This window comes from Hemicordylus capensis, chromosome 13 (assembly GCF_027244095.1).
Source record: "Hemicordylus capensis ecotype Gifberg chromosome 13, rHemCap1.1.pri, whole genome shotgun sequence".
NCBI classification, from domain to species: domain Eukaryota; kingdom Metazoa; phylum Chordata; class Lepidosauria; order Squamata; family Cordylidae; genus Hemicordylus; species Hemicordylus capensis.
This window is the reverse complement of record NC_069669.1, coordinates 23039940-23056308: the sequence shown is the minus strand read 5'-3', so window position 1 is coordinate 23056308 and position 16369 is coordinate 23039940. Positions and strand designations below refer to the sequence as shown.

At 50.8% G+C, this 16369-nt stretch overlaps 2 protein-coding genes across 16 annotated transcripts in view; one reads left to right on the top strand and one right to left on the bottom strand.

Moving 5' to 3' along the window:
- TMC7 (transmembrane channel like 7) overlaps positions 1 to 15901 on the bottom strand; it is a 24184-nt gene extending 8283 nt beyond the window's left edge. For 4 of the 7 annotated variants that reach the window (XR_008311971.1, XR_008311972.1, XM_053276090.1 and 1 more), the window contains exons 1-12: positions 14885 to 15159; positions 10337 to 10580; positions 9373 to 9521; positions 8233 to 8397; positions 7988 to 8073; positions 7292 to 7437; positions 6005 to 6152; positions 4762 to 4935; positions 3730 to 3884; positions 2615 to 2732; positions 1660 to 1757; positions 616 to 799 (exon numbers count right to left, since the gene is read on the bottom strand). Coding sequence is in view for 5 of the 7 variants with exons in the window: in XM_053276090.1 (XP_053132065.1) it covers positions 616 to 799; positions 1660 to 1757; positions 2615 to 2732; positions 3730 to 3884; positions 4762 to 4935; positions 6005 to 6152; positions 7292 to 7437; positions 7988 to 8073; positions 8233 to 8397; positions 9373 to 9521; positions 10337 to 10580; positions 14885 to 14999 (1782 nt within the window). In the remaining 2 variants the exon portion in view is untranslated. Of the gene's footprint in view, positions 1 to 615; positions 800 to 1659; positions 1758 to 2614; positions 2733 to 3729; positions 3885 to 4761; positions 4936 to 6004; positions 6153 to 7291; positions 7438 to 7987; positions 8074 to 8232; positions 8398 to 9372; positions 9522 to 10336; positions 10581 to 10688; positions 10771 to 10868; positions 11640 to 14884; positions 15160 to 15486 lie in introns of those variants that run through there. The other 3 variants (XM_053276092.1, XM_053276094.1, XM_053276091.1) reach the window with 3 other exon arrangements.
- The window catches only part of TMC5 (transmembrane channel like 5), a 53942-nt gene continuing 52516 nt past the window's right edge, over positions 14944 to 16369 (top strand). For 6 of the 9 annotated variants that reach the window (XM_053276078.1, XM_053276079.1, XM_053276070.1 and 3 more), the window contains exon 1: positions 15295 to 16369. The gene's annotated coding sequence lies outside the window, so the exon portion shown is untranslated. Of the gene's footprint in view, positions 15038 to 15294 lie in introns of those variants that run through there. The other 3 variants (XM_053276075.1, XM_053276074.1, XM_053276073.1) reach the window with 3 other exon arrangements.

Below are 16369 nucleotides of genomic sequence, written 5' to 3'. Positions count from 1 at the left end.
GTTCCCCTCTTGAAAGAACAGACTGGCCGTTGGGGAGTATTCTGGGAGCTGGATTTGCTACAGGATTCCCAGAGGCGGTGGCAGCCACTTCCAGCTTCAGCTGGGGCACCAGCCGAGTCTGCTTCCTCCCAGAGACGACAGACCTGGCCAGTCACACACGCCTTGCTTACACCCAGGCTGGATTACTTCGCACACGCGACATGGGGCCGATCCTGGAAACCAGCTGGAGCTTGCAGCTAGGCCCTGCGGTGGCAGCAGGGAGGCTGCTGAGCAGAGCAGAGCAGGGGTCTCTCGAGCGTACCACGAGCTGCCAGCCTATTCCTGGGCAGGGTTCAAAGTGGTGATGATTGCTGGGCCAAGCCCTCATCAGCTTAGGACCAGCATGCCCTCTTAGTCATCACACAGGTTTCATGGAAAGACTGCTGAAGTTAAGAACAAACTACAGAAGAGGAAGACCGGGGTTGGGGTCTCCTCCCTAGGTGCTTTGATCTTCCACAGAAATTGAATACTATGAAAAGTATTCATAGGTGCAGGATGGAAACCTTTGGTTATTTACTTATTTATTGCAAAACTCTCCAGCCACACGCAGACATCCCACCAAGGCATACCAGTTACCTTTTTCAGGTAAAAGATGACAAAATACTTTATCGTCGCAATTGCAGGGAGGAGTGGGCAATAGAAAGTTCCAATCCAGCAGATGGTTTGCCCATAGACGATTTCCAGGACGTTGTCAGGAATGGCAAACTCCTGCAGTCCACACCACTGGAAGGCCTTCCATGAGCAATAGGTAACCATCAACCTAAGAATAAACCAAGGGAAGAAAAGCTGTGGTTTTGAACGCCAACAATAAACAACGTTTCCCCTCTAAATATATATATTTGTTGTTTACAGAAACAAAATCTTGGGAACAGAAATACATTTGAGATGTATTTACAGTTAAGCTGGATTTGAAGGGGGGCTGAAGATCAACAAATGCAATGAGCTGATGGGAGATAACTTCAGAGAAAGAGCCGGCTAACCCCTCCCCAGCTGCCTTCACTGCCTCGGCCATCTCCCTCATCATGTCTGCTTTTAGACTCGAAGCCCCTTGGGGCAGGGATCTTTCTTCTCATCCTTTATAAAGTGCCATCCAGGTGGACGGTGCATTAACAGCAGCAGACATTTTTGGCAAAAGGAAACTTTCAGGCTCTGAGGCCCCTGAAGGCCAGCTACTGGCGTTGGGGCAACAGCAGAAAAGGGCCTCTCCCCATGTTCTGCTCGTGGGCGTCCTGCAGGCACAGGAACTTCAACTCTTGTCTCCACAGTCCAACATTTTAGTCACTAAGCCACACTGGGCTTTCTAGTGGACCCCAAGCAGTGAGAATGAGCAAACACGTGATCCCTGGCCCAAATAATGATTCAAGGAATAAGAATAACGCAATCAGTTTGACCAATTCATTTGCTTTTTATAAAGATGACTGCTGCTTGGGATTCCACTGGGGGCGGGTGGTGGTGGTAGAGGAAATCAACTGATTTAAATAAAAATTAATTTCCGTAGGGCACAGTAACAATAGAGTAGTTTCATGATTACTGCTAACAGAGTAAAATATTAAAAACTAGTCTACAATTTGGTCTCAGCTGTAAAGAACAGGGTGCCTCTACCTCCAAGCTCATACTCACTTCCTAGGAAAGTCGATAAATACTGTGATAGCAAAAATTATGATGAAGTCAAACATTAGCAGTTTATACATTTCCTGCCCAACTCGAGATTCCCAGCACTGAAAGAGAGAGAGAGAGAGAGAGAGAGAGAGAGAGAGAGAGAGAGAGAGAGAGAGAGAAAAGAGGGTTATCAGAACAAATCCATTAACTGAGGAAAGAAATTGCAAAAACAGCATTGCATCTCCTGTAACAAAACAGAGTAAACAAGTAATTCTATCAAATTCTCCCAATACCGTGCATTAAGGATCCTCTAGCAATATGTACCAGTCAAAACGGCCTGCTGATGAGACAATGATTGAGTGGACACAAATCAGATTTTAAGACCAAAAATACTACAGAGCCTGCTGGTGACTGCTTTAACCTCTCTAAACTTAAAAGTATCTGAAGAAGAACTTATAGTAAAATCTGATTGTGTTGATCTTGCTTTGAATAGAGATTATGGGATTTATGGACATTATATAGACACAGAACCTGCAACTTCTCTCCTTTGTAACCTGCCATATCTAATACAATTGACATACTGCAGAGATCTCTTTAGAAGTAAACACAAGTGTTTGCTCACTACCTGCCTGTAACTGACCATCCATGCTTTCACCCTGCCTTGGAAAAAGTGGGCTATAACCACGAAAACACATGCGTGAAAGTATGAGTTGGTCTAATTCTTTTTCTGATCTAAATAACTAACGCAGCACAATACATTTAGAATTAACAACAGCTACATTGTAATAGGCAAGTGCACAACATTTTTAGCAGGGCACCCAAACACAGAACATCTTTTACTTGGCTGCTAAGCAGACCATGTTGGGTGTCCCTTTGCTCCCAAGAGACGCTCAAGGAGTTCCTTTTCCTCCTTGAGGGTCAGTTCGAGGAGAACTTATTCTGGGAACAATGTAAAGCCATGTGTACATTTACTCACAGGATAGAGCTGGTAGTTGTACCCACAGGCCTGGCACTTTTTATTAGCACAGGATGTGATTCGGGTCCACAGCGAGAACAAAAGAACTCCAATGTTTGCCAGCCGCACAAAGACACACCTGTAGTATGGGGGGGGGGGAGCGAACCACAGCAATTAATATTCCAGTTTTTATACTATTGAGAACTTGCAACATTCGGACCCGATTACGGAAGAGGAGTGGGCAACTGGGGGACTGGTAAAGTCAAGTCTTGATCTTCAGGCCTTCTAACAAAAAACACACGGAGAAGAAGCTGACACCTGGGGGCAGCCCCATGCAGCCACCAGCCGCGGAGTGGGGAGGCAGGCAGGTGGAGCCGCGCAGGGACAGGCAGGCCCCCTTGGCCTACGGGCGGCTGCCTGGCCAGGCGGGAGGTGGGGGCAGAGTGGGAGTGGAGTTGCGAGCCACAGGCCACCGGGGTGAGCAGCAGTGTTCCCTCTAAGAGGGATTCCCAGACGCTGCTGACTACAAGTCCCAGCATCCCCAGTTGCAATAGCCTTTGCTTGGGGATTATGGGAGTTGTAGTCCATCACATCTGGGAATCCCAGTTAGAGGAAACATGGGGGGTGAGCTTCCGAGAAAGGGAGGGAGCATCTTGGGGCTGAGAAATGGGGTGGGGGGCACTTAAGGGCTGCGAGGCCTGAACAGAGGCATTGAAGGGAGGCAGGAAGAAGCCAGGTCCTCCCGCAGGGAGGCTGAGCTCAGACACGGGTGAGTGGGAGAAGGACTAGGATGCCTTAATCTCGTTCCCAGGACTCTGAAAGGCAGGGGGAAGCGAGAGACCGGCACTCACAACCTCCCACAGGGCCCTCCGGCTGAGCGCTGAGACGGACCTCACCCCTGCAGCCCGTGGCTTTGAAACGGCTTCCATCACCTCCAGAAGCAGGGGACCCAGGGTGTGTGCGCGCGCACGCAAAGGCCTGTCACTCACCTGGGGTTCCAAACAGCAGTTCTAGGGCTGCCGAGCCAACCCCAGGTCCCCCTCTCCACGTTTTAGCGAGTAACCGTCTGCCTGCCATAAATCCACTGGGTGAGTGCCCAAGCATCGACTCAGGAGGACAGCAATGCACCCACTTACCTCATCAGCGTCAACCGGATTTCAAAGGCTGGCGAATAGTCCTCAAACTTGATGAAAGCCGAGAAGAGTAACGGGGCAATGAAGTTGGCCAACGTGATCACCATCGAGGGCAGGTACTGCACCAAGAGCGTATCTTCAAATCTAGCTTTGTTGTCCTGCAAGAGAGGAGGTGGGGTTTCTGGGAGAGTTGCAGGACGACCTCCCCCCACCCCCCACGTGCTGCCTCAGGCCTGCCTTTGGCCTCCTATTGCCCGGCTCTTAGAGCAGCCACTCTGGCTTCTGGCCTCCCATCTGCTGCTCACGGGGTCTGCTTATTGGGCGACTGGCTATTAGGGTTTCCTTCTGCACAGAAATGTTCACAGTGCTGAGTTAGCTGTGCAGTATTTTTGGTGACCAGTCTCTAGGCCATGATCCAGAACCACCAATTCTGGTCACCAGCACCATCTCGGGGGACGAATGCTCACAGTGATTTTTGGCAACATCTACCCTGCCCAGAGATGGAAAAGAGGTGGGAGCATTGGCAGCTTTCTCTGTGTTATCACCCATTCTTTGTCCCCACCCCCAAATGACCAGGGTGAAATAGTAGTCATTTTGGCACTACTATTAGGGTAAGCACGAAGAAATTGCTATACACTTTTCATGGAGGAATCTTGGAGATCATTCCTGCCAATTCGCACTTCCATTCCTCTGACAAAACTGATGCAATTTTATAGCAGGGTGTGTGTTTCAACAGTTTTTAAAATGCCATTGCACATTTGGCAGCTGCAGGCGTGATGGCCAGGGCAATCGAAGCAGGAGCACAGACTTAAAGCTGCAGGTCTTGCAATGCCATCACCTCTTTTCTGTCTCGGCGGTGCAGACCTTGTCAGAAGTCACAGTGAGCACACACACACCCAGTTGGCTCACGCAGATCAGTTTCCCTCTCAACTTTGCTGATTTAACTGATGCCCCAGAATGTAGCCTGCAGGAACACTGTTTATTTGAAGACGACATGTTTGCAAACACATTAACAAAGCATCGCCTATCACTTACTTGGGAAATATTTTCCTGCGAGTAAACAGTTGCTCTATAGATGGAATAAAAGCATGCGGACAAAACAGCCAGGACGATGCCATTTAAGAAGACTCTCAAGCAATAGATGTGCAGCTTCTCTTTGGTGGTCCTTTCTGCAACCTTCTGCCTTAGCCTTTCCTCCTCCAAGTCAGTCTGCAAGCGGAAATGTGGATGTGACCACCTGGGGTGGCACGGACCTCCCGCTTACTCAACAGATTCCTTCTCTGCCGTTCAGTGGGAAGGTCCACAGGGCAGCTTACAATATCGCATATACAAACCAGATCATGACTTAAAAAAAAAAAAAAGCAGCAGAAGCAGCATAGTACAGTTTGATCTACTTGCACAAAACACTTGGGAAAAGGGTTGCAATGCTGCAGGGGCCTAGCCATAATAGAGACGGGGGCCTGAGTGCTGACTAAGCATAGAGGCACCTCTTCAAGGGGCAATCCCCTTATATTTAGCAGGAGGAGAGCAACCGTTCCTATCCACCCCCAGCACAGCATCCCTCCAGTGGCTGTTGCTAGAATCTGCCTTATGTTTCTTTAGACTGTGATCCCTTTGGGGACAGGTGTCATATTTATTTATTTCCTATAAAAACTGCTTTGAGAACTTTTGTTGAAAAGCAATACACACATATCCGCAATAGCAGCAGGGTGCCTGGGGGCCACCAGCCACCTCAGGTAGGTGCACACGAGAGCAGGAGTTCATCCAGTCCCAAGCCTCCTCCTGGCCCAGGCGACGAGCTCTCAGACACATCATACTGCCAAGGAGTCGGGAAAGTGTCGCAAAAAGAGAACTCTAACAGTTCAAAAACCCAGCAGACAAGTGCACTAGCAGATAAGCAGCACAACTGCTGGGGGAAACAGTTTAGCAGTGCTGCAGACTCGATGGCATATTTTGCACAATGGGTGGTTCAACCATGCTTACGCGAAACAAAAACCAGCACAGTCACCGTCTGTAGAAAGAATTAATTAAGGCTGCAATCCTGGGCAAGTTCCCCTGCTGAGTTAGGCCCGTGGCACACACCCGCTCTGACTTCCCACCAGTAAACATGGTTTGCATGGTAAGAGTAGCTTCTCCATCTTTCTTTCCACTTGCAGCTACTTGGGCTGCCACCATTTTGCACCCACCACGGTTTCTCTCTGCTTTATCTCGTGCCCACAAGCGGCTGCAGCTGTGGGCACAGAGCACAGAGTCTTGCTTGCAGTAGGGACCTACTCACTTTAAGCTCGTAGTGCAAGCTACTGTGCTTCAGCCGTGCAGCGTTGACATCGGTGATACAGAAATCCCAGCCAGCAAATATCTTGTTGCAGTAGCTCTGGAACTGATCTTCGCTGCGTACCAAGCTTTGCTTAAATCCTGCAACAGACCTAGGAAAGAGTCAACATTTTTTAAAAAAATGAAATGCTTGAACAATGGAACAATCTGGTTATTTTGAACAAGTACATGGAAGCACGCCCTGCATTTCAGCCTGCTCCTAAGCATGGTTACTCAGAATCAAGTCCCACTGAATCCCATGGGACTTCCTCCAAACGAAGTGTGGACAGAATCCTTGTTTAGAGCAGAAATGCACAGTCAGGATGCCACTTGATTTTCACATCGCTCTCCCACTCTTCCTCCCAGGAACCCAGAGTGGTGCCCAGGTTCTCACACGGAAGCTATGACTATAATGCACAACTGCACAGAACAGGTGGGGCCTCTGGACGACTGAATGTTCTCCCCCCGCCCCCCAGACAAAGCTACAGGAAGTCCTCAGAGTTCTGACCCAACTGGTTCTGGGAAACTGTTCCGTAAGGCAAAAAGGCTTCACTTGGGACCCATCTGCCCTTAGGAAACAGTACTACAAATGGGGATTTTGTTCCTGATCCAAGGCGGGACACCTTGTTCTTTTCTGCTGCTATCAGTTAGTGGTCACAGATGCGCAGCAGAGAAACGGATGGTGGCGCATCAGAAGCGCCTCCCGCTTGCCACCCACCCCCTCCCTGGCGCTCTCTCACTTTTCCATGGAAGGGAGGGAGGGAGGCTGCTGGGTAGCTTGCTTTCATTGCCCCTTCCAGGGGCAACGGTTGGCGGGGGGGGGTGGAGGCAGGCAGGCGGGCGGGCAGCGGCACAGGGGCTGGGAATGGGCCAGGCTCTCCCCCCACCACGCTCTCCCTCCTGCTGTCACAGTGCAGCGGAGAAGGAGGAGGAATGCAGTGGGGGGAGCCTCTTGAATCGGCAAGCCAGCCAATCCCTCTGCCGTGTGAGGCTGAGCCGCTCTCCTCCTCCTCCGCCAGCCTAGTGCTGCCTCCCCACCTGCCACAAGTGTTCTAAAGAAAAACACGGTCTTAAGGTTGAAACAAGACGGCATCTTGAGTGCTGTTGGTCTTAACTCGGAACGCCTTATGGGAGGAGAGCTGGGCCTAAGCTGAGCCCCAGTCATTGCAATGGAACTGAGTCACCAGCACTGCACAGTGCGGGCAGCAGCACAGCACAGAGCTCAGCACACACATCATCCAAATTGAGTTACCTTTTTACAATCCAGAGAAGACTTATTGAAAGATAAGCCAGGGTGGTCAGCAAATACGCAAGTGGCACGTGGTAGTTCAGGATGCCAAAATAGATCGTATCAACGGTGTAATAGCCATAAAAGAGACTCGTCCATTCAAGAAAACCCTGAAATAGGTCAAAGGAGGACGGAGCGTTACCAGATTCATAAACACAAAGGATACCAGTCCCACTGAAGAGATTTTATCAAGTGCCAGATAAAACAATCCCAAAATCATTAGACAAAAATTACCCAATGATGCTGCATCCCATAGAAAGCCATACAGTTTATTTTTATTTTTATCTCTGGTCTAATTAAGAAACCATTCACTGGCTCCAGTCAGTTTCTAGGCTCAGTTTGAAATGCTGGTATTGACCTTGAAAGCCCTAAATGACCACCTGTATGTATTTGCCCACTCAGGTCACCTTTAGAGTAGAGGCCCTGCTTTGTGCCCCCCCCCCCATGCCCCCCAGCGGTTTTGGAAGCAGCGCCAGAGGGGAGAGCGCGGCGAGGGAGGTAGGGGCATACACACACCCCGCCAGCATTTGAACGGTTCAAACACAGTGTTTCCAAACTGGTTTGGCATTCTAGGAATAGAATGCTGAACTGGTTCGTGCATATCCCTAAATCTCACCACCTTTCCCCAGAAAGTTTAGAAGCATATGTTCAATTACTTACCGTGCCAGAAAGCAGATCTATAACATAATTGTAGAAGTAAACGAGTCCCTTGTTACCACTAACTGTATAAACTGTGCATCGATGCTCTGCGGACAAAAAATCAATAAAAACATCATCACTAGAAGACAAGTAGCAAAAAGAACCAAATATCTTGCCCCTCAGCTCCATCCAGCACAGTTGGTACTTGTGCAAGAAAACACTAGCTCCTGCCACAGAAGAGAGGCCACGAAGGAAGAGGGCCCTACCTGTACTCGGAGAAACTTGAACAGAGCTACTGTTGAAAACTCCATGTCTGGAAAGAGCGCTTGGAAGGGTGATGAAGCTGAACATAAGGAGGAAGATCACAATGTTCAGGAGCACCAGAAACCGCAGGAAGGAGAAGTAAGACTGGATGCCAGTGCCAAATTTCCCTAGGAACATACAAAGGAGATTGCTCATGTATATGTTCTATAGACATGTTCAGTATAATGAACACATGAACGGTCCATGTAAAACAACAGAAAGGCTTCTTCACTGGTGGCGTCCTGTCTTTGGAACACCCTCGCCAAAGACATGTGGCTGGTACCATCACTTTCACCATCTAGGCAAAAAGTAATTATTTTCTCTCTCCAGGGATTTTCCTTGATGCTGCTTTTTTAAAAAAGTTATTGCTTCTGCTGGTTCCTTCAAGAGGCAGGGAGGAGACAGTGTATGAAATTAACGCCCAGTCCTAATGATACAACTCAGAAAGAACCATGCCAGTGTAGTTTTTATGCCCCACATTTGCTCCTGCTTTGGGAGTGCCCCCTTCCATGCTTTTGGCTCAGCACTGAAGCAGGACTTGAGGCTATCCTTCCAGGCATTCAAAATTTATTCCTCGTCTGTGCGTGCGCAGACACGCAGACACACACACACACACACACACACACACACACACACACACACACACACAAATTTCATCTTAGCTCCCTAGCCCGGCATTATTTGTGGTCACCAGCAATCTCCGATCTTCCCTCAGATCTGTTTTTGGCACCCAGGGAGAGGGCTTAGGAGAGAAGCGGGTCTACTCTCATTTTCACTGGGAAACGGAGATGGTAAGAAAGAGAGGGAGTCCTCTTCTTCCTGCTCAGTAGGGATCCCTGCTGTTTCTCACCTTCTCAAAAACAGCAGTGGAAAGGAGAACCCTGGGGAGGAGGACTGTGTGGTGCTGGGCATCCTGCTTGCCAGAAGCCTGGGGGCATTTGCCACTGGCGAGGTGGCAAGTGGATTTGTAGATGCCTGCGTGTGTACACACACACACACACACACACACACACACACACACACACACACACACCCCACACTGACAGACATCCTACACACAAAGCAAATGAGGATTAAAACAATGGCACGAAAGGTAACCATACCCTCGATGCTGTGAATGTCGTGTCTCCAAAGTTCCAGGTAAGAAGACAAGTCTTTGGTATCCTCGACAAATTTCCTCCATGATTTACTGCTTGTCTGTTTCCAGAGATGCCACCCTGACAGGTATTTTGTGTTATCCTCATAAATGGCCCTGGCAAAATACAGTGAGAGATGACAAGAGCACCCATCTGGGCTCCCCTGTTCATACCAGGGCAAGGTGGGGGCACATTTTTGAAGAGGGCCCAATACGACTTGCTTCAGAGGCCTGCTAGCTTCTTCCATGTGCTTCTTCCATGGCTCTTTTCACATGGGACGTAAGTTTGGGCGGGGCATTAATTAATTTATTAATTAATTGAATAAAGTGCAATCGGGGGGTGAGGGGGAGTTGCAAGGGAGCCCTTTGTACACTGATTGTTCATGCATGCCTGGCTGCATTCATTTTCTGCATCCCACAGGGTCCACGCCAGGAGTGGTGAATCAAGTACCTAGCACAATATTTCATTTTTATTGTTTTTTAAGTTCAAAAAGTCATTATGGAGTCTGACATTGCATAACTGCATCCCAAGCAACAGTGACTTGTTTGTTTCCCCCTGCCCTATGGCTACTAATAGGTTTATGCAAAATAAGCATTAACTTTTAATTCAACATGAAGAACTGGCTTCTTTGCTTATTTCATTTTGACAATTCAGAGAAAGACATGTGCCCCCCCCCCATCCGCCCCCGGATATTGATATACCACTTTTCTACAAAAGTTCCCAAAGTGGTTTACATAAAATGGCTCCCTGTCCCCAAAAGGCTCACAATCTAAAAAAATAAACAGAAGACAGACACCAGCAAGAGCCACTGGAGGGATGCTGTGCTGGGGACGGAGAGGGCCAGTTGCTCTCCCCCTGCTCCATAAAGAGAATCGCCACTTTTAAAAGGTGCCTCTTTGCTCAGTTAGCAGGGGACAGTTTTGGATCTTACCTTAACTGTCTCTTCTCAGAGATATTTAGAGCGCATTCCCTGAGTGGCTTCTCGGGGCCTGGACTTCTGGCTCTAGTCCCTTCTAGGAGATTTCTCGTCTCTCCAGCAGCTGGCCGTGCTAGACTGTAGTAGTCCCGTGATTCTCTCCCTGAAGTCCTCCTCCTCAACATAGACTGGCAGCTCGGTAACTCTTGGAGGAAGGCAAGAGCTGGAGGAACATTGTGCGCATCAGGAAGAAACACCTCTGCAAAAAGAGAGAGGCAAAACAAAGTTAACTAGTAAGCTCAAAGGCAAGCTGAAATCATCCAAGGAAGATTCAAGGCCAGTTGACGCTGTGAGCAGGCTCACACACCCGCAGCAGGCAGGAGAGAACTCGACGTTCCCAGGGTGTGCATGCTCCCGTCACGAGCCGGTACTTCCAGCCATTCCTGTATCATTCATCTGACCCCAGAAATGCTGGATGGAGAAGGGGATTGGGGAGACTTTTGTAGCAGGCGGTATACAACTGTATTAAAATAAAATAAACAAATACCTGGTGGCTGACTAGTGAGCTGAGCCTAAACTGGTGGGTTCCTGCCAACATTCATAACCAACATTTGAAGCTGGCTCAGGAATGTTGGGTGGATGTCAGGCGTGGTGGTAACCCAACGTTTCCATTCAACACGGTGAGTTCAGACATTGCAAAATGAGTTGAACTTGCAATCGGTGTCGGGAGCACAGGTTCCCCGGGAATCTCCAGTCACCTCATACTAACTTGCAGTGAGCCGTGTGAACCTGCTCCATAAGTAAAAAGCCGCTTAAAGGTTATGGCTTCTCATCAGAGGAATCCATGGAACAACCTTTACATATAGTATTTCATATACTGGACTACTGCTCTTAGGGACATAGGAAGCTGCCATATACTGAGTCAGACCCTTGGTCCATCTAGCTCAGTGTTGTCTACACAGACTGGCAGCAGCTTCTGCAAGGTTGCAGGCAGGAATCTCTCTCAGCCCTCTCTTGGAGAAGCTGCCAGGGAGGGAACTTGGAACCTCAGATGCTCTTCCCAGAGCGGCTCCATCCCCTGAGGGGGGAATCTCTTCCAGTGCTCACACTTCTAGTCTCCCATTCAAATGCAACCAGGGTGGACCTGCTTAGCTAAGGAGACAAGTCATGCTCACTACCACAAGACCAGCTCTCCTCTCTTACTCCCACTAGTACTAATATATACATATATCACTTTTCAACAAAAGTTCTCAGAGTGGTTCAGATACAGACAGACAGACAAAGATGATTCCTTGTCCCCAAAGGGCTCACAATCTAAAAAGAAACATAAGATAGACACCAGCCACAGCCACTGGAGGGATGCTGTGCTGGGGCTGGATAGGGCCAGTTGCTCTCCCTCTACTAAATAAAGAGAATCACCACTTTAAAAAGGTGCCTTTGCTCAGTTAGCAGGGGGTTTAAATTAGTGGTGTGCACGGAACCGGCGCCTGCTGGCCCTGGTGCCTCCTTGGACCGGAAGTGATTGGAAGTAGCTGCTGTGTGTGTGCATGTTGTGACATGCGCCCCCGGAGTGGCAAGGAGGTACGCTGACGCCCCACTGGACGTTTTAAAAGGCAGCACCGGTAGGGGAAATGTGGCGGGAGGGGTAAGAGCACCCTCCCCCATCCTTAAAGAGATCCCCCTCTCACCTTTGAACTGCAGGTCTTTCAAGCCGGTTCAGAGGCCCATAAAGGGCCTCCGAACCAGTTCCATGCACATCCCTAGTTTAAATGTTCAAAGTAGTTTGCATATTTCTCAGTAATCCTTACAACAATCCTGTAAGGTCGTAATTGTCCCTCTTTTGCATATGAGAAAGGTTGAGAGAGAATAAGCTTAGTTAAGACTGAGGACTGATTGAAAGTGGAGACTTTAATGATGCAATGAGATCACAAACCCGAGAAACTGAAAATAAAAAACTCAGGCCCCTGCCCCAATAAATATGTTCATCTTTAAGGAGGCATGGACATTAGGGGAGATTAACACTTATGCACATATTGGATTTATATTATATTACCCTTCTCAACCATCAGGGCCTCAAAATACACTTATTTCTTTAAAATACGTGTATCCCACCCCTGCAGTACGAGATTGCTCAGGATAGCTCACAAAGACAACTGCACAGATAAAAGAAAATAACATTAATAAAACCCATTTAAAAACTAAACCCAGATAAAACCAAGCTTACAGATTAAAAACCTACGGAAAAGAAACAGGGAATAAAAACTAAAAAGAGTATCTAACAATTAGAGTTTTTAAGCACTTCTTTAAAACCCTGTGGGAGAGAGCATGGTGCAGCCCATCTGGGAAGCATTCCAAAACCGAGGGGCCACAACCCAAAAGGTCCTGTATGCAGTCCCTGCCAACCAGATCTCATTCAATGACAGGGCCCGAGATGTATGTTCTTATGAGTACCAGTTGCAGGGGAGTAACAGCAGGAGAGAGGGCATGCCCTCAACTCCTGCCTGTGGGCTTCCAGCGGCATCTGGTGGGCCACTGTGCGAAACGGGATGCTGGACTAGATGGGCCTTGGGCCTGATCCAGCAGAGCTGTTCTTATGTAGAATGGAAGGCCCTGGCAGATTCATGTGGACAGATATGCCACCCGCAAGCCACCGAGGGCTTTAAAGATCCAAACCAGCACTCTGAATCTCACCCAGAAGCAAACTGGTAACTAATGAAGTTGCTGCAGAATGGCTTCTAATTTAACTTTCAGTACTCTTACAAATCTACAGTTTCTAGAACTTCCTGGAAGAAGCCGTGACTGTAAAGCCCCTTCAGATGTTCTCCCAGGTTCAGTAAAATATAGATTCAAATCCCCGGTCAGTGATGGCGCTCACTGGGCCAGTTATAACCTCTCCGCTTGTAACTGTCATTGGCTAGTCGCAAACAACTTTTAAATGTCGCCTGGAGGAGAAGTCAGAGCTGTCCATAAAAGTCAATGGAGAAATCCAGGATTTTACCACAGCTGTGATTGGACATCCGCCCCCAAACAAAAGGTTTCTGCACTAACTCAATTCTTATTTCATGTGAAAATGTTCATTTTCAACCAAGTCTCTGCCTCCCACAGAGAAATACAGTTTTGAGTGATGTTCAGTCTCAGTATCACTTTCTTCCCTTTCTATGCCCTGTCTTATGAAAGCTCTAGGCATGACTGAACTGCACAAATAATAATAATTTTTTTTTTAAGCACAGAAATGCTGAACTGTAAATAGTAGCTGCACCAAAGCCGAATTCAGACCAGGACTACAATGGCAGGGGGGCCTTTAACATTGGATTTTGTCTTTGGTTGTGAGCCCTTTGGGGACAGGGAACCAACCATCTTATTTATTTATTATTTTGCTATATAAACAGTTCTGAGAACTTTGGTTGAAAAGCGGCATACAAATCACTTCAAAAGGCAATGGCGTGATCTGGTTTTCCTGTTTCAAGGTCGACATGAGTGCATTGTTTCAGTGAGAAAACCAAATGTGTTACAACCCTGAAACACAGATCCAAAAATACTCGCTGTGTCTGTGTGACACAGAGATGACATGAGAACATAAGAGCAGCCTTGCAGGATCAGGCCCAAGGAGGCCCATCTCGTCCAGCCTCCTGTTCCACAGCCTACAGGCAGGAGTGGAGGGCATGCTGTTAGATGCAACACACATGCCGTTAGATCTAACATAAAACACACATAATTCAGTTGGGAGCTTAGCTAGTCTTAAAGTCACCCCCAAACGTGGACACATCTGCTGCAGCTGTGCCAGTCATACTTCAAGGAGCTTGTTTCCATTTCGCCAGGTTATAGCTTCAAGCGCTCAGAAAAATCTCACAAGATCTCTGGTTTGTGATGGACACCCCCACCCCCACAACTGCGTGGCGAAATCACGGCTCTAAGCCCCTAAGAAGTGATGGTCCTTTTGTGAGCCTTGTCCTCTGACCCAACTGCTCCCTTCTAAACAGGGGAATAAATATGAAGAGCGACTCGAGGTGGGGGAGCAAATACAGCAAATACCGCTGCTAACTTGGCAAAGAGGCACCTTTTAAGGTGGCGATTCTCTTTATTGAGCAGGGGGTGAGCAACTGGCCCTCTCCACCCCCAGCACAGCATCCCTCCAGTGGCTGTGGCTGGTGTCTCTCTTATGTTTCTTTTTAGATTGTGAGCCCTTTGGGGGCAGCGATCCATCTTATTTATTTCTTATTTCTCTGTGTAAACCGCCCTGAGCCATTTTTGGAAGGGCGTTATAGAAATCGAATGAATGAAGAATGAATGAATGACCACCAGTTTGGACGAGACACCGCCGGCTGCACACACAATCCAGGCGGAGTCGCACAGGGTTCTGGAGCGCGTGCAGAGGGACGGGAGCTGCAGCCCCCGCGGGGGAGTGGCCTGCGATCCTGTGACAACCTACACGCCCTTCCTTCCCACTGAACCCTGCGGGACCTTCTGCTACCGTAGACTAGCAGGGGGGGTGCGCGCGCCTGCCTCTGCGCGGGGCCCAGCCTGCCCCCCGCCCCCCCCGGCTGGCCAAGCGCCCTTGATTGCCTGGGCTGCTTTGTCTCTCCGCAGTTCTTCCGGAGGCCCCCAACCCCGAGCAGTGCGCACGGCTCTGCTGTCGATCCCACAACAGCCCTGCGAGGGGGGCCCGCTTGCCGGGCATGCACGGTCCGTCTAGAATGCCCCCGCCGGCCTCTCCGGGTGGGGCTCAGCAGCAACGACCCCCTCCGGCAGGGGAGGCGTGGCCGGCCAGGAGCCGCTCCTCGGGGCCGAGCCGGGGGCCGAGCCCGCGTCCAGCCCACCGCGCTGGCCACGGCCGCCTCGGGCCCCACCCGGGAGCCCCACAGCAGCCCCCCCGTTGGTGCTGGAGGCGGGGGGGGGGGCTGGCAGCCCGGCCCGGTCTCGGGGCCTTGTCACGTCTCGCCGCCGCCGCCGCCTGCAAGGAGCCCCCAGCCGCGCGCGGGGTGCCCGGAGAGGCGGGTCCTCCCCCCACCACCACCACCACCACGGCTGGGCCCCGCGCAGAGGCGGGCAGGCGGCAGCGCCGCTCCAGGCCGCCCTCCTTCCTGCCTGAGGGAGACGAGGCGCCGCCAGTGTTGGCGCCCCCGCCGCCGCCTCGAGAGCGGCCTCCCGGCCCCCGCCAGACCCACCGCTCTCGCTGCTGCCGCCGCCGCCGCCGCTGCCGGGACTGTCCAGGGCCCGCGCGCCGCCGCCTCCTCGCGGCTCGCGCATGGTGGCCGCCGCCGCCGCCTTCGCCGGGTGGGGGGAGCTGCTCTCTGGTGGCCGCCGCCAGCAGCAGCCCGCGAGGAGCCCGCCTCCGGAGGGGGGGAGGGAGGAGGAGGAGTCGGGGGGGGGCCGTCGCCCGTTCGCCTTGTCCCGCCCGGCTTGGCCCCCTCCGGTAGCGGCCTTGGCTACCTTTCAGCTGCTTGCTTTCTTCTCCACACAGCCGGGGGGGGGGGCAGCCGGGCCCAGAAGGAACCCCGCCGCCGCCCCACCCCCAGCAGCTGCAGGGCTCCTTCCTGAGGGGCAGCAAGGCACGGCCACGCACCCCCCCCCCCTCGGGGGGGATTTCTCTCTCACACACAGACCCCCCCTACAAGTTGAGCATGCACCCCTAACCCCCCCACCCCCTGCGACCCAGGGGCAGTCTTTTCAGCCCAGGTGGGCTCCTGAGGGCACACACAGCCCCTGGGCTGGCCTCCAACTGGGGCCCAGAGGCCTGGGCAGGGGCATTTCTCAAGACCCCCCTCCGCATAGGCCCACCCCACACATTTCCCCCCCCCACACACACACACACCACCCTGGACAGACTGAAGAAGATTTGGGGAGGCCCCGGACTTGGGCCCAGGAGGCCAGGGGTAAGAGCGCCTCTGCCTTCAGCCTGCATAGAGTGCCTGACACAGGCCAGTCTCTCGGGGCACATCTCGTCTCCTGTTATTTGCAGTGCGTCGTGCGCAACACATGGGCAGTCGTGCGCTTCCTAGCTGCATTTCAGAGAGCCTGGACCCAGCTTCAGTTTTAAAATGAACCCAG